The 18,335-nt window shown below is 41.1% G+C and overlaps 1 protein-coding gene across 2 annotated transcripts in view; it reads right to left on the bottom strand.

The window, feature by feature from the left end:
- The window catches only part of LOC140425033 (cullin-1), a 177,511-nt gene that overhangs the window by 71,604 nt on the left and 87,572 nt on the right, over positions 1 to 18,335 (bottom strand). For both annotated transcript variants that reach the window (XM_072508821.1, XM_072508822.1), the window contains exons 9-11: positions 9,195 to 9,325; positions 5,864 to 5,971; positions 3,984 to 4,090 (exon numbers count right to left, since the gene is read on the bottom strand). In XM_072508821.1, coding sequence (XP_072364922.1) covers positions 3,984 to 4,090; positions 5,864 to 5,971; positions 9,195 to 9,325 — 346 coding nt within the window. The remainder of the gene's footprint in view (positions 1 to 3,983; positions 4,091 to 5,863; positions 5,972 to 9,194; positions 9,326 to 18,335) is intronic.

Raw genomic sequence — 18,335 nt, 5'->3', positions numbered from 1 at the left:
AAATGGGGTATTTTTCAGGATTGGATTGTTTATTGTCACATGTACCGAAGTACAGTGAAAAGTAAAGAAAAAGAAAATAAAAAGAAAATACATAATAGAGCAACACAAGGTACTCAATGTAAATACATAGACACCAGCATCGGGTGAAGCAATAATAATCTTTATATTAATCAGGTCAGCAGCCGGTGTGCCTCAGGGGTCGCTGCTGGGACCACAACTTTTCACAACATACATTAATGATCTGGAAGAAGGAACTGAGGGTATCGTTGCTAAGTTTGCAGATGATACAAAGATATGCAGAGGGGCAGGTAGAATTGAGGAAGCAGGGAGCTGAAGAATGACTTCGACAGGCTAGGAGAATGGGCAAAGAAGTGGCAGATGGAATACAATGTTGAAAATTGTGAGGTTATGTACTTTGGAAGGATGAATGGAGGCATAGACTATTTTCGAAATGGGGAAAGGCTTAGGAAATCAGAAGCACAAAGGGACTTGAGAGAATCTTGAACCAGGACTCCGAAGGTTAACGTGCTAGTTCAGTCGGCAGTTAGGAAGGCAACTGCAATGTTAGCATTCATGTCGAGAGGGCTACAATACAAGGGCAGGGATGTACCTCCAAGGCTGTACAAGGCTCTGGTCAGACCCCATTTAGAGTATTGTGAGCAGTTTTAGGCCCCCTATCTGAGGAAGGATGTGCTGGCCTTGGAAAGGCCAAACTAAAGAGACGATCCTTTAAAACAGAGATGAGGAGGGCTTTCTTCAGCCAGAGGGTGGTGAATCTGTGGAACTTCTTGCCACAGAATGCTGTGGAGGCCAAATCACGGAGTGTCTTTAAGACAGACAGATAGGTTCTTAATTAATAAGGCGATCAAGGGAAAAGGCAGGAGAATGAGGATGAGAAAAATATCAGCCATGATTGAATGGCAGAGCAGACTCGATGGGCCGAGTGGCCTAGAGCATTTAACATAGTGCAGAAGGAGGCCATTCAGCCCATCAAGTCTGCACCGATACGCTTAAACCCTCACTTACACTCTATCCCCGTAACCCAATAAACCCTCCTAACCTTTTGAAAAATGAAAATCGCTTGCCACAAGGCGGCTTCAAATGAAGTTACTGTGAAAATCCCCTAGTCACCACATTCCGGCGTCTGTTCAGGGAGGCTGGTACGGGAATTGAACCTTGCTGCTGGCCTGCCTTGGTCTGCTTTCAAAGCCAGCGATTTAGCTCTGTGCTAAACCAGCCCCTTTTTGGTCACTAAGGGCAATGTATTATGGCCAATCCACCTAACCTGCACATCTTTGGACTGTGGGAGGAAACCGGGGCAACCGGAGGAAACCCACGCAGACACGGGGAGAACGTGCAGACTCCGCACAGACAGTGACCCAGCGGGGAATCGAACCTGGGACCCTGGTGCTGTGAAGCCACAGTGCTATCCACTTGTGCTACCCTAAATCAGCTTCTATGTCTTCTGGTCTTAACTACTGTTTTGAAAGCAGTAAATGTCTACCATTTCCTTTGCTGTGAACCTGAAATGATGCGGAATCTGCAGGAAAGGTAAACAACCTTGCCTGCACTATCCTTTTATTTAATTAATATTTTCTTTGTCTTTTCACCACCCTTTCCCCGATATGTATTTTGTCTATGTGTATGTGTATAAAGAGGACAGTAAGGTGGCACAGTGGTTAACACTACTGCCTCATGGCACCGAGGTCCCAGGTTCGATCCTGGCTCTGGGTCACTGTCCGTGTGAAGTTTGCATTCTCCCCATGTTTGCATGAGTTTCGCCCCCACAACCCAAGAAGGTGCAGGGTAGGTGGATTGGCCATAAGAACGGGTATTAGACAGGCAGCTACATTTTCTGTCTGTTTAATTAAAGGTACATAATAGGTTAGTCTTGTTGTAAAATTACAAGACTGGTGACTGTAGTTTATTGGACTCAACCAAATTTTCAGGTATTTAAATAAATCTAATTTTACTGGTGTTGTGACTCTGGGTCAAGTGGGGCTGGAACTGACCACTCACTAGCCCAGTGTGTCGTAACACACTGCCTTCTTGCATTCCCAAGGAGCATAAAGGCTATGAATTGTTAATAAAATAACAATATTCTTACCAACTTGCAATATCAATTTTACCCAGTGAAAATCTATGAAGAATCATCAAAAACCACGAATCCTTCATTTTTGCTATCCCGCTCCTTTTCAGGATGACATAACCTTGTTTATACTGTTGTTTACAGCTAAATAACTCCCCAAGCATTTTCATCTCTCAGGCTGGAATTCAGATCTATTGAACTCAACGTGCCTCGTTAACCTGGATTATGTGTTTGTAAGTCGTTGGTCGAGTTGTTAAATTCCAATAGATATAAAGGATCCAATGGCACTATTTAGAGAAACAATACAAGAGATCATTGGCTCTATAAACAGAGGCAAAGAGTATGAAAGCAAGGAAGATGTACTTAGATATTATAAACTATGGGTCATATATCAACTGTACACTGTTCAGTCCATTTCTTGGCACCACACTTTGGGAAGGATGTCAAGGTCTTGGTGTGGGTGCAGAGAAGGTTTAACAGACATCAGACACGAGGGACTTCAGGTATTTGGCAAGATTGGCAAAGCTGGCATTGTCAACATGAGGGCATAGGAGTTTAGGCAGAGATTTAATAGCTCATATGATCAGAGTAGATAGGGATAAACTCTTTCCACTGGCAAGAGGTCAAGTAACAAAAGGAGAAAGATTTGAGATGACTGACAAAATGCCAGCTGGCAGCCAAGGATTCTTTGTTTTTAAGAAATGTGGAATTGTAATCTAGAAAGCATTGCCTGAAAAGATAGAAGTAAACGTCTTGGACGTTGGAATACAGAGTACAATTTCAAAATTTGCAAACCTCCAAACTTGGGAGACATTACAAACAATTGAGGATGATATCAAAGCAAAATAATGCAAATGCTGGAAATCCAAATTAAGAGCAGAAACTGCAGGTAACATCCAACAGGTCAGAGTGCAACAGAGTAAACTTTCAGGTTTACGGTGTTATTTTCCATGAAAGGTCAATCGATTGCAACAGGACCGTGAAAGTCCAGCAGAATGGGTAGACAAGAGGAAGCTGGAATGCTATACAGAGACATGCGAGGTAATACATTTGGCAGAGGCAATAGAGACTTAATAGCACAGTTCTAAAAAAATGGACAGGGACAGACGGCCTGCAGGTTCCAGAATGCAGATCTTCAAAGGCGACTGGACATAAGAGAGTAATTAGCAAAGCATATAGGATCTTGAGTTTAAAAACAAAGACAACAAGTACAAAAGTAGGGAACTTATGCTGAATGTTTATAAAGCTTTAGTTAGGCTACAGCTAGAATATTGCGCTGAGTTCTGACACCACAGTTTAGGAAAGGATGTGACGGTCCTTTAGGAGGGTGCAAATGTGATATACCAGAATGGTTCCACAAATTAGGGTATTTGCAAGATTAGGTTGGAGAAGCTGGGATTGATCTTTGCGTAAAGGAGATTGAAGGGTGATCAGTTACAGTGTACAAGACGATGAACGGTTTACATACGAAAAAGAAACGCTTTTCCCATTAGCTGATGGTTTATGGGCTAGGGAATAGAGATTTAAGGTTTTGGGCAAGAGGTACAGGAGTGTGAGGGAGAACTTTTCTCTTTTATGCAGCAAATGGGAATGACATGGAATTAATGATCTACAAGGGTGGTGAAAGTGGAGATGATCAATCAATTTAAAAAGGAAATTTGGGAGACACTGGGGGGAAATTAACATGAGGGGCTAGAGGGATAGAGCAGGGAAACAAGGCTGACTGAACAGTTCTGATGATGGTCATTAACACAAAATGTCACCTTTTGCTCTCTCCACAGATGCTGCCTGACCTGCTGTATGTTTCTACTATTTATTACTGTTCAACTTATGGGCAACAATGAATAACATTTTCCAACTTGGAAAGGATGTTGCACTTGTACATAGATCCTACCTTTTCTTTAGTAACGAGTCACAGTATCGTGCCAAAAGTTCTGGAGATTTACTTGATGATTGAGCCATTTTTGTCACTGCATTGTTATTTATGAAACGGCCACAAGCCTGCATAAAAGCAAGCAACATTTTTCAGTAGTAGAAAAAAGGCTGTTAGGTATTCACACTTTCAATTGGGCATTACCAAAACTTTCAATTGGGCATTACCAAGTGACAGTCAACAATTTCAATTCTTGACATTCATAATTTGTATCTGAATTTTAATCAATTGCTGCTGGTACCACACTTTCCACAAATTTAACAATTCTTCTGAAAACAGTTGTATACTAAAATTACAAATATAGAATTTCCCATCCTTGTACAGTGATTTTGATGCTAATTCTATTCTAATTCATTAATGAATTTGAATAGAACCATGAGTAATGAGAAAATTCCTCGACCTATCAAAAGTAATAAAACAGAAAACGCTGGATGAACTCAGCAAGTCTGGCAGCATCTGTGGAGAGAAACAGAGTTAACATTTTGGATCTAAATGACCCTTCTACAGGACAGTTCTGTAGGAGGATCATTTAGATCCAAAACGGTTTCTCTCTCCACAGATGTTGCCAGACCTGCTGAGTTTATCCAGCGTTTTCTGTTTTTATTATCTATTAACATAATGTTTTAACAGCCTCAAGCTACCCAACAGACTTTGCTGTTCAGGCTACGCAATAACAGCCTTTCAGCCCCTTACGCCTGCTCCACCATTTAGCTATGTCATGTACCTCAACTGCATTTAACTACATTGGTTTCTTATCCTTCAATAACCTTGCGTAACAAAATTCTATTAATCACAGCCTTGAAAATTTCAGTTGTCGCAGCTTCCATGACCTTTTAAACATGAAAGTTCCAGATTTCCACTACCTTTGCATAAAAAGTGCTGTAATGGGAAAAGACAAATGGACTAATACACGTACAATGCAGCACTTGGTCGACTAATCCTACACCAGGGCCTTGCTTAAAGATCCCACCAAACCTACCTGGACATGTCACTATTTCACAAGGAATATTGTCAGAGTTGTAACCATCTGCTAAAGCGCAACCTGCAAACAATATCTGGAAAGGAATGATTCTTCTTAAGTGAAGGTTACCATGGCAGAAAGCTTTCATGCCACTGCATCCTTACAATCCACCACATAGGACACTACACATCAGACATTTTGCATTGCATAGCTGTTTCAAGCACATGACAACTGCTATGTTTGCAAGGGGCAACAGCGTCATAAGCTTTTTCTTTGAAAGAATGAAATTGGTTATACAGCACAGCTTCCACCAGTGACCAAGTGCCTAGAATTCAGAGGACTAAAAAGCATCAGGTCTCTTCCTATCAACTTGATTTAATTTGCAAATTAGTCAATGGATTATCAATTATCCGGATGGAGTGGCTCCTGAAGCTTTGAAAGTTTTGATCTTTGCCTCTGGAGACTTTTGACAGGATAGCACCGTGAAGCTGTTAACCCCTACAAACTTGTTCCCCAATACAACTGATCATAGGCTTGTGCTGTCACTTGGTTCAATTTATAAAGTTGAGGGAATGAAAAAAAAAAAATCAAGTGAACCTAGCTGGATCAAAATAATTGCATTGTTACATCAGTTACAACCCAGTGAGCATTATCAGGACTCTCTTCAACTTATCAATGAGTCTAGAAGCTGGGACACAGGAAATACAGCATCCAGCTATTTAATTTTCAGTTTTAAACTTAATTATTTGCTGATCAGTGCTTTCTAGCATGCCCCCTCCCTCCCCCCCGCACCAAACGTTGCATTTATTTCCTTTCTACACGGTAATTGTGAATAGAAAGCATTAACAGTTAGATCAACTGCTACAAAGCAACACCTTACCTTATCCAATGCAGCCACAAAACCAGCATCATTGTTAAACGCTGACATGACTAATGCATTATACTTCTTATGAACGTCCAGAATTGTCTGTACATACATTTTGGGATCCTGGGTCAAAAAAAAACAACAGATATGAATACACTAAACACATTTATTGTATAAATGTGAAGGTTGAAACTTAATAATGAATAGCAGCATTAAAACAAAACTCAAGTTTATTTGGATGGACTCAAGACATACCAGAGTACAAGTCTAGAAGCTTAGGTCACTGCTGGGAGATTGAAAGTGGACAGGTTGGGGATGAGAGGTTGGCAGCACATCGCCTTACACAGAAGTCATTTCAGTGAATGGTATTGCAGCTCACTCTGGGGGAGCACACTCACCTGCTCCTGGCCCAGTCCCACTTTTCAGTCGCCCCAAAGAATGGGAAATTTGTTTTTAAATATACGGTGATAGTTCCATGCGCTGTTACCACTGCGCACAAACACAATTAACACGAATGAGCAGATTAATGCAAATGTGTGCAAAAACGTTACCACTTGTAAAACACATTTCCACCATTGAATCCGCACTTCTTTAAACCTGGCTGCTAAAGACGTTTGGCAGCATCAGTATGGTGATACATGCCAACTACACTTGCAGCTTATTGTTTAGACATTTTAATTAAAATTGCCATTGCTTTGTGACTCATACTGAAACATAAACTGGACTGAAAATGTTTAATTTTCAAATTAAAATTATATAGGACAATTACCAAGGATCTAAATTATTTAGTTTACTCCACCAAATAGGGATCTTGCAAACCCAAGTCCTGTAAAGTTAATCCCTATATTTTAAGATCATAAGTGCTAAACTGCAATGGGTCCCTTAACATCAATTTGGTAGTATGAACATAATGGTCATGCTGCATGCGTGAACATGTTGTTGAACTGTGATAACAAGACCAAGGCTCCGTAATTAACCAACAAAATCTTTAACATTCACATTGTTCATAATTTAAGCCAAGCAAACCTAAATTTGGTTATTTTGCAGGCAGACTTTCTCCAACAATTCAAAATAAAATTACAGAAATTTTGTTTAGTTTGTATTAATTAATTGTCTTTTTTATTTGTTCTTGGATTGTGAGCAGCACTGCTAATGCCAACATTTGTTGCCCAATCATAATTGCCCTTAGGTGGTGAACTGCTGCAAGCAATCTATGTGTTAAAGATAAAGAGTTCCAGGATTCTGTTCCAGCAAAAGTGCAGAAACGATGATATAGTTCCATGTCAAGAGACTTGGGAGGGGAACTTGCAGGCGGTGGCGTTTACATTTCTACTGCTCTTGTCCTTCCAGATGATCAAGGATTTGAGTTTGGCAAATTCAGTTGAAGGAGGCTTGGCGGTTTGTTGCAGTGCATACATCTCGTATAGAACATAAGAATTAGGAGGAGTAGGCTTTCTGGCCCCTCGAGCCTGCTCTGCCAATATACAAGATCATGGCTGATCTTTGTGGGTTCAGCTCCACTTACCCGCCTGCTCACCGTAACCCTTAATTCCTTTAATGTTCAAAAATCTATCTATCTTTGCCTTAAAAACATTCAACAAGGTAGCGTCAACTGCTTCACTGGGCAGGAAATTCCACAGATTCATAACCCTTTGGGTGAAACTGCTGCCACGGTGTGCTGCTGGTAAAGGAGTGAATGCTTAAGGTGATGGATGGGGTGCCGATCAAGTGGATACTTTGACCTGGGTGTTATCAAGCTTCTTGAGTAACACTCATCCAGGGAAGTTGAATCACACATCCAACTTATTCAGAATTCCACGGGATAAATGTCGTTGGCAAGGCCAGCATTTGTTGTCCATCCATAATTGCCCACAAACGGGTGGGGAGTTTCCTTCTTAGACCAACAAGTGCCTTGTGAATACAGTACAGACCTTGGAGAATCAGGAGGTGAATTACTCGCTGCAGAATTCACAACCTTTGACTTGCTCTTGTAGCCACAATACTTACATGGCTGGTCCAGCTAATTTTCTGGTCAATTGCAACCCCTAGATGTTCATCAATGGTAATGCCTTTGAATGTCACGGGGAGATGGTTAGATTTGCGCTTGTTGGAGATGGGTATTGTTTGGCACTTGCGTAGCATAAATGTTACTTGCTATTTATTAACCCAAGTTTGAATGTTGTCCAGGTCTTGCTGCATATGGGTACGACTGCTTCAGTATCCGGCTGAACAATGCAATCATCAGCAAACATCTACACTTCTGACTTTATAGCGAGGTGATTGATAAAGCATCTGAAGATGGTTGGGCCGAGAACACTACCCTGAGGAACTCCCACAACGAGATCCTGGGCTGAAATGATTGACCTTCAATACCACCACCATCTTCCTTTGTGTTATGCATAACTCCAACCATTAGAGAGTATTCGCCACAATATCCAACAATTTTGGTTTTGTTAGGACCCTGAGCCTCACTCAGTCAAATGCTACCTTGTTGTCAAGGTCATGTCACACAATGCAGCTTTCTTCCATGTTTGGACACAGGCTAAATTGAAGTGGGGAGCAGAGTAGCCCTGGCAGAACCCAAAATGAGCATCAATAAGTAATTACAGGCAAGTAAATGCCACTTGACAGCAATGTCAAAACACCTTTCATCACTTTGCTGATGATTGAGAGTAGGCTGACAGGACTGTCATTGGCTGGATTGAATTTGTCCTGCTTTTTGTCGCCAGAACACATTATTAATTGTCCTTGTTGGATGGTTGCAACTGTACTGGAATGGCATGCATATCAGTGCAGCTAGTTCTGCTGCACAAGTCTTCAGTGCTACACCCAGAATTTTGGATGGGTCCATCGTCTTCTGTCTCTCACCAGAAGAATCTGATGGGCAACTGTTCAGATTCATGACAGTAAATAATTGAGTTGCTCCTCAAAAAATGGATAACTACACCAAGCAAAAGAAAAAGCTTACAATCACAAGAAAAGGAACTCATTCAGCAAGCACCATAAATTTGAAGAATTTTTTGAGTTTTAAAACACAATCCAATCACAACCAAAATAACTATAGACATTGCCACCATTTGAAACTACACGTTTTGGTGCTCTTTTCTTCCCACCCACATTATTACAGATTGTCTAAGAAACCAAAATCCTCGCTGTCCCCAGAAAGGATGATATCGTAGTGCGAGGGGTGCATGGGGGAGGAAAACGAGAGAAACTTACGAAGTAATGAGTTTCTAAAAAGCATGAACGCTATAAGTTATCAGATGTCAGCAATATTTGTAAACATAAGATAGTGGTCCAGAGGGAAATGTAACAAGGGGATTGCAGTTAACATTCTATAACTCACATTTAAAGCAGCTTCTCCACACTTCTCAATGGCAGCCAAACCCTGGTTGTGAATGTGCGTTTCTAGAAGCTTCTTCAGCTCCCCAAGGCCATCTTGGATTCGAGAAACTAGGTTGTACATCCTACCCAGATCTGCCAAATCGAAAAAACAAATTTGATCAAAACGTCAAAAAAAAAAAGAGAGACTTCAACATTCCGTTTATCCAAAACCTGGGACATGTTATTTGACTCTTCAGAATAATAAATAAAAATCATTGTATCTCAAAAGAAAAATTACACACCAGAATCTGCAATCATGCATTGGCCACTAGCTATCCTTAAAGAAATTATACATCAGGAATGGGTGCAAATATTAGAAAACAAATAGTAAGCTCAGAAAAATGCATACCAAATAGTTAAAGAAACTGACCTTTAACTATATTTCACAGTATCTAGTTATGGAGAAAATTATTTTTTCTACAATGCTGGTTTCTCCATTACGGAGTGGCTCAGCTTTAAATTCAATATCTGTTAAATAATTTAACCAACAATGGTAATATTTGGATACCATGCTTGAAAGTTAGAAGGCGTAAGATTTCCGCCTTTCACAACATTAGAATGTTAAAATGCTTTACATTTAATTAAGTTTTTTGAAGAAATGCAGTCAGTCTTGCCCGTAGGAAAGGCAGCAGCCAATTTGTTCACAGCAAATTCCAACAAACAGTAATGTGATATTGACCAAATGATTGATTTCTGAGATGTTCTTTGTGGGATAAATATTGGCGAGGGTACCACGGATAACTACCTGTTCTTCTTCAAAATAATGCCTTTGGGTTTTGAGTCCATCTGAGGGGGGCTGAAATGGCTTCACTTTCAAATATTATAGAAAGACACCTCCAAAAGTGCAGTACCCCCTCAGTAACACATTAGAGCGGCAGTCTTGATTTGTGTTCAAGCCCTGAACCAAATGAACCAATAAACTGAACCAAATGAACACAGATCTAATTTATCACTCTTAATTGTACCTTTCTGTTCTTCATAAAATGTCACAAGAATATCAAGCTGGGAGTTTGGTGAGTGAGACAGGTGAAGACAGGAACTATAAATTAAGAAAATAAATTAAATTAATGCAATAAAACTGGCAGAACACGTGGGAGCTTCTGGAGCCACTGCAGTCCGTGGCAACTACATCCACAGTAATTGTTTGCAGCTTGAGTTTCAGGTCAGAGATACGGAGTTGGAGGCAATGCAAAAATGAGGCAGGAAGTTTCCAAGGAGCTTTGTTCGAGAAGGCAGTGACACCCTTAGGTTAGCTTTGTGTGACTTGGTCAGTGGTCAGGATCAAGAAAATGTTACTGCGAGGCAGGCAGGTCAGGGGATTGAAAAGGTGGGAGTGGAGGAGACTCAGTTCTTATAATTGAGCAATAAGTTTGAGGGTCTCACAGCTTTTACAAACAAGAGTGAGGGTCGCAGTGTAGATCGGCATGTAGGCCATGGTACATGGTACTGGAAGTCATTCAAGTGAAGGGAGTTAAAAGAATGTCGTAGCAATAGGGGACAGTGTGCTTTTTTAAAAATCCATTTGCAGGATGTGGGCTGGTTAGGCCAGAAGTTATTGCCAATCCCTAGAAGCCCTTAAGATGGTGGTGGTGAATTGCCTTCTTGAACCACTGTAGTCTCTCAGATGTAGCTACACCCACAGTGCTGTTAGGGAGGGAGTTCCAGGACTTTGACCCAAGAATGGTGAAGGAACAGTGTTATATTTCCAAGTCGGTAGCAGTTGAATACAAACTGAGTGGCGTGCTGGCCCATTTCAGAGGACATTTAAGAGTCAATCACATTGCTGTGGGCCTGGAGTCACATGTAGGCCAGGCAAGGATGGCATATTTCCTTCCTTAAAGGACATTAGTGAACCAGATGGGTTTTTTCGACAAATTGACAATTTCATGGTCATCATTCGATTTTTAATTTGAGATATTTTAGGGATGGGATTCAAACCCAGGTCCCCAGATCATTACCACAGGTCTCTGGATTACAGGCCCAGCGACAATACCACTATGCTGCTACCTCCACTGTCGTCTGCAATGGAGAGCAAGAATCCAGACGGCTGTGTTGTCTGGCCGGTGCCAGGGTTTGGGATATTTGCTCAAGGCTGGAGGGGAACTTGCAGGGAGGGAGAGGACCCAGTTATTGTGGTCCATGCAGCTAACAGCATACATATAACGGAAATAGATATTCTGCACAGTGAGTACATGGAAGTGAGTACAAAGAACTAGCACTAATTTAAAAAGCAAGACCTCTAAAGTAATAATCTCTGGATTATTACAAGAGCCAAGTGCATATTAGCATAAAGTAAATAAGATTAGAGAGATGAATGAGTGGCTCAAAGACTAGTGTGGGGTAGTGGGTTCTAGTTTGTGGGACACTGGCACCAGTACTGGGGAAATTGGGAGTTGTACTGTTGGGATGGACTTCACCTGAACGGTGATGGCATCAGTGTTCTAACAAGGTCATACAACTAGGGAAGTAGAGAGGGCTTTAAACTAAGTAAAAAATGGGCAGGTTGAGTAAATTAAAGGGAAATGACAAGAGTTCATGGCTGCAGTAATGGTACTGATCTGATAATCAGAGAATGGCACACACAAATAGTGATTGTAAACACAAGTATGTTCCAGTGGATAGGGCCAGAGTTTACAAAAACAGTGGGGGGCGTGGGGGGAGAGAAACTCAATTGAAGGCTGTATCTAAATACCCGCAGCATTCACAATAAAACAGATGAGAACACAGCTCAAATAAAAATTCATATGCATGGCCTATATAGCCATTACAGAAATATGGCTACAAAGAAACCAACGCTGGGGCCTGAATATCCAAGGATATGAGACAGATATATCCAAGGAAAGACAGGCAGCTGTGAAAAGGTTGTGGGATAGCTGTTATGAAAGAGGATATTAGTAATGTAGTGAGAGTAGGGCAGCACGGTGGCGCAGTGGTTAGCGCTGCGGCCTCACGGCGCTGAAGTCCCAGGTTCGATCCCGGCTCTGGGTCACTGCCCATGTGGAGTTTGCACATTCTCCCCGTTTGCGTGGATTTTGCCCCCACAATCCAAAAAAATGTGCAGGGTAGGTGCATTGGCCATGCTAAATTGCCCTTTAATTGGAAAAATGAGTTGGGTACTCTAAGTTTTTTTAAAAAGGTAATGTAGTGAGAGATAGGGCTGGATTCTTCCGCCGTGACCGCCACAAGTACGCCAAGGGTGAGACATTGGAGAAGTCCATTGACCTCCAGCGGGATTCTCCAGTCGCTGGGCGACGTAGCTGGAGAATCCCACTCATAATCTTAGTTCTAAAGGTAGAGACATAAAATCAATTTGAGTGGAAGTAAGGAACAGTAATGGTCAAAAACCATTGGTGGGAGCGGTTTATAAGCCGCATTAATGCAAATCACAATATAAATCAGAAAAATAGAGGTGCCAGTAACAACGGTATTACAGTAATTATGGGGGATTTCGACCCACATATAGACTGGGTAAGCCTAATTAGTACTAATGCTGTGGAGGACGAACTCTTGGAATGCATATAGATGGTTTTCTGGAGCAGTACGTCGAGGAACCAACTCAGGAACGGGATATTTTAGATTTAGTATTGTACAATGAAAAAGGGCTAATTAATGATCTTGTGAAGGAGCCTTTAGGAAAGAGTGACCATATGATGATCGAATTTTACATCAACTTTGAAAGCAATGCAGTTCAATCAGAGACTCGGGTCTTAAGCCTAAACAAAGAAACCTATGAGGGGAAAAATTGGTTATGATAGGGAATGTTAAAAGGTATGGCAGTAGATCAAAAATAGCTGACATTTAATGAGCTAATACATATTTTACAACAAAATACATTCATTTAATGCATATAATCCCAGAAAGACAAGTCTTCCAACTATGGCTAACAAAATAAACCAATGATTATATTAGATCAAAGGAAAAGGCCTATAGTTGCCCAAAGTAATTGGGAGAAATTGGGATAAAGTTGCCCAAAGTGAGAATTGGGAGCATTTTAGAATTCTGTAAAGAAGGATCAAGAAAAAAATTAAGAAGGGAAAAATAGGACATAAGTGAAATAGCTGAGAAACATAAAAACAGACTGTAAAAACCTCTATTAGGTATGGAAAGACAAATAGATTAGCGGTGTAAGGAGAATTTATAATGGGGAATAAGGAAGTTGCAGAGAAGCTAAACAAATATTTGCATTTCTTCATGGAAGAAAATACTGAAACCTCCAAGAACTAATGGAGAATCAAGGGACTAGTGCAAATGTGGAATGGAGAGTTGTTAGTTCCAAAAATCGAGACAAATCAACGGGACAGAAATTCCCTGGAAGTTTTGAAAAAGGTGGAATAATCGAATCTCTGAAGTGCAGAAGGAGACCATTTGGCCCATCGAGTCTGCACTGACCCTTAGAGAGAGGCTGGGACTACCAAGTCCCACACTCCAGCCCTATCCCTGTAACCCAGTAATCCCACCTAACCTTTTGGACACTAAGGGGAAATGCAGCATGGCCAATCCACCTAACCTACACATCTTTGGACTGAGGGAGGAAAGTACACTCCACACAATCACCCCGAGGCTGGAATTGAACCCGACTCCCTGATGCTGTGAGGCAGCAGTGCTAACCACTGTGCCACATACAATGATAGATGAATTGGTGGCATCTTTCAAAACTCTATAGAAGTCTGGAATGCTTCCTTCAGATTGGAAGGTGGCAAAATAGAACCCCAGTACTCAAGAGAAAACAGGGCACCTGCCAGCCTGACATCAATAGTAGTGAAAATGCTACAATCTATAAGGGGTGCGATAACATGGCATTCAGAAAATAAATAGCAAGTTGGGCAGGGTCAACATGGATATCAATTTTAACAAATCTGAAGTTTTATGAGGATGTAACTAGCAAAATACAGAAGGGGGAAATGGTGGATGTGGTATATTTAGATTTTCAGTAAGCTTTTGAGAACGTTCCAGAGTTGAATACATTGGCATGGAAGAACTGGTTAACGGACGGAACACAGTATAAATAAATGGGTCATTTTCAGGTTGGCAGCTTGTGACTAGTTGGGTAGAGCAAGGAACAGTGCTTGGGCCCCAGCTATTCACAACCGATATAAATGATTTGGTTATCAGGATAAAAGGTCATATTTCCATGTTTGCAGATGACTCAAAACTAGATGAACGTGTGATTAGTGTGGAGGATGCAAAAACACTTTTAAAGGGATTTGGAGAGGCTACACGAGTGGGCAAAGAGAATTCTGATAATGATCCTCACAATGTGGAGAAATATGAGATTATATTCTGAAGTAGGAAAAACAGAGCTACAGAGTATTTTTAAAATTGTGAAGAGCTGAACTTTAAAAGGGACTTTTGAGTAACAATGTCTTTCTGCAATTGTATATGACTTGGTGTGACTGCACTTGGAACATGTTCGCAGGTTTGGTCTCCTTACCGAAGGAAAGATATAACATGAAATTCCTACAGGGCTCGACAAAGTAGACACAGGAAGGGTGTTTCCCCTTCCGCAAACTTTCTGCTTATCCAAAGGTTTGTTGCATACATCTTATTCTATAGCAAAACCTATTCACCCATCACTATGCTCTTTGGAAATCTTTACCTCAACTCCTAGTCTCCAATTATTACATTTACAAACCTCATCTAGAGTTTCCTTTATTACTTTGCTCCACTCTTTCTCTACAATAGCACTTTATACTATTCTTAATACTTATTTTCATTACAAACATTTTTCTGTTGGTGATTCCACACATAGAGCCTTCCATGCTTTTGGTTTATCTCGCCTAAAACCTTAAATACCTCTGGCCTAAAACCTTAACTCAGTATCCCCCAAACCTTGAACCATCATCTAATGGGAGCAGTCTTTCTTTGTCTATCTTGCTAAACCAATTATCTTGTACACCTCTATTATATCTCCCCGCAATCTCTTTGTTCCAAGGAGAACTCCAGTTTCTCAACCTATGTCCCAACTAAATTCCCTCTAGAACCATTCTGGTAATTCTCCTCTGTATCCTCTCAAGGACCTTCACATCTTTTCTAAAATGTAGTGACCAGAACAGACCACAATACTCTCTTTGTGGTCTAACCAGAGCTTTATAAAGGTTCAACCTCACTGTTTTTAATTCAATTCCTCGGTTTATGAAGCCCTAGATGAACACGCTTTTTAATACTCTCAATATGTCCCATTACCTTGAAAGATCCATATACATGAACCCTCAGGTCTCTCTACCTGCACAAGATTTAGAATTGTGCCATTAAGTTTAAAATGTCACGGTTCAATTCCCGTACCAGCCTCCCCGAACAGGTGCCGGAATGTGGCGACTAGGGGCTTTTCACAGTAACTTCATTGATGTCTACTTGTGACAATAAGCGATTTTCATTTCAAATGTATCACCTCTCACTTCTCTCAATCAATTTACATCTGCCACTTATCTACCCATTCAGCTGGCCTATGTCTTATTGCAGTCGATTGATATCATCCGCACTGTTTGCATCACCTCTGAAGTTTGGTTTAAACAATAAATTTTGAAATTTTGCTTTGTATTGTAATATCCAAGTCATTTAAAGCAGTGACCCTAGCACTTTAGGAACACCAAAGCATATGCACGCTATTTTCTGTTCTTACGCCAATTTTACATTCAAGCTAACATTGATCTTCCTATTCCATGGTCCTCAATTTTGTTAACCGCCACCACCATTAGGAATGGGCAATAAATGCTGGTCTGTCCGGCAACATCTACATCCAGTGAAATCTTTTTCTTTAAAACTATTTCATCAAAGACTTTCTTAAAACCCATCTGGACACCATTCACCGCCTTCACTTCAATCAACTGTTTCTGTCACTTCATCAACACCGAGCCCTGTGGAACACCACTCGAAACAACTTTCCACTTGCAAGAGGAACCATCAACCATTACCTTTTGTTTCCTGTTACTGCGCCAACTTTTTATCCAGTTTGCCACATTGTACTGTATCTCATGGGCTTTCACTTTCTTGACTAATCTGCCATGTGGGACTTTGTCAAAAGCCTTGCTAAAATCTATGAACGTCCACTGCACTACCTTCATCAACCTTTCTTGTCACTTCCTCAAAGGATTTGATCAAATTTGTCAGGCAAGACCTTCCTTTAACAAGTCCATGCTGACTATCCCTGACTAGTCCATGCCTTTCTATGTGACAGTTAATCATATCTCTCAGAACTGATTCTACTAATTTCCCCACCACTGATACAAGAGTAACTGGCCTATACTTGTTTGGCATTTCCTTCGATCCCTTTTTAAACAATGGTACCACATTTGCATTTCTCCAGTACCTCCCCCGTGTCTAGTGAGGTTTAGAAAATCAGCCTTAGAGCATCTGCTATCTCCTCAATGACCTCCTTCAGTAGCCTCGGAAATAATCCATCTTCCCCTGGCGACTTATCAACTTTCAAGGATTTCAATCCTTCGAGTACTTCCTCTCTCTTTATGATTATCTCACCCTGCGCGACATCCAATGAAAGAACTCAGCACACGTGTCATACAAGATTTCCCTTTCATAAAACCACGATAACTCGGTTTGATTGTACCGATTTTCATAATGCCCTGCTACTACTTTCTGAATAATGGATTCCAATAATTTCCCCAACGACAGGCTGACTGGTCTGTAATTTCCTGCTTCCGATCTCCCTGCTAGAAGTTTACATTTGCAGTTTTCCAATCTTTTGAGGTGACAAAAATGATTGACGAGGGAAGGGCTGTGGATGCTGTCTACATGGACTTTAGTAAAGCATTTGATAAGGTCCATCATGGCAGCTGGCGCAAAAGATTAAATCACATGGGGGTCAGGGGTCAACTAGCTGGATGGATTCAGAACTGGCTTAGCCATAGAAGACGGAGAGTAGCAGTGGAAGGGTGTTTTTCCGAATGGAGGTCTGTAACTAGTGGTGTTCCGCAGGGATCAGTACTGGGACCACTGTTGTTTGTAATATATATATATATATAAATGACTTGGAAGGAAACGTAGCGGTTGTGGTGATATGCATCACTGTAAATACACAAGGGGTTAATGCGAACACACTACACCTAGCTAGACACTAGAGGGAGCACCAGAGACATTATGACACACAGACATTCAACCAATAGGTCAGTAAGATAGGACACGACCAATGGGCAGTCAAGACACACCCAGAGGTGACACTACCACAGGGGGGCATTACACACACCCATACATAAGGACACAGCACACATGATCTTCCTCTTTCCAGTGGAGACACTTAGCGAGTACAGACAGGGTTGATTGAAACACATCACACCCACCACGTGGATTGTAGCAGACTGGTTAGTTAGTCTGAGTAGCTATAGCAGGATTAACAGGAGAGTCGAATCCAAGTAGGAGAATTGTTAATTAATAAATGTGTTAAAGCTATCTCCAAGTTTGAACCTTCCTTTGTCAGAGTGCACATCAAGGAAGCAGTTTATGCTACATCAAGAGCATAACAAAACAGCGGTCTGATTAGCAAGTTTGAGGATGATACCAAGATTGCAGGAGTTGCGGATAGTGATGAAGATTGTCAGAGAATACAACAGGATATAGATAGGCTGCAAAATTGAGGCTGCAAAATTGGGCGGAGAAATGGCACATGGAATTTAACCTGGACAAATGCGAGGTGATGCATTTTGGTAGATGCAATTCAGGTGGGAGCTATAAAATAAATGGCAGACCCATCAGGAGCATAGAGACACAAAGATCTGGGCGTACAAGTCCACAGTGGCAGCACAGGTGGAAATGGTGGTAAAGAAAGCATATGGCATGCTTGCCTTTATAGGACAGGGCATCGAGTATAAAAGCTCAAAAATTATGTGAAAAGCTATATAGAACTTTGGTGAGGTCACATTTGGAATACCCTCTCCAATTCTGGTCACCGCACTACCAGAAGGACATGGAGGCTTTGGAGAGAGTACAGAAAAGGTTTACCAGGATTGCCTGGTATGGAGGGTATTAGCTATGAGGAGAGATTGAATAAACTGGGATGTTTCTCCCTAGAAAGACAGAGGCCGAGGGGCGACCTGATAGAAGTTTATAAAAGTATTATTTTTTAAAATAAATTTAGAGTACACAATTCATTTTT

This window comes from Scyliorhinus torazame, chromosome 6 (assembly GCF_047496885.1).
Source record: "Scyliorhinus torazame isolate Kashiwa2021f chromosome 6, sScyTor2.1, whole genome shotgun sequence".
NCBI lineage: Eukaryota > Metazoa > Chordata > Chondrichthyes > Carcharhiniformes > Scyliorhinidae > Scyliorhinus > Scyliorhinus torazame.
This window is presented reverse-complemented; position numbering and strand designations above follow the sequence as displayed.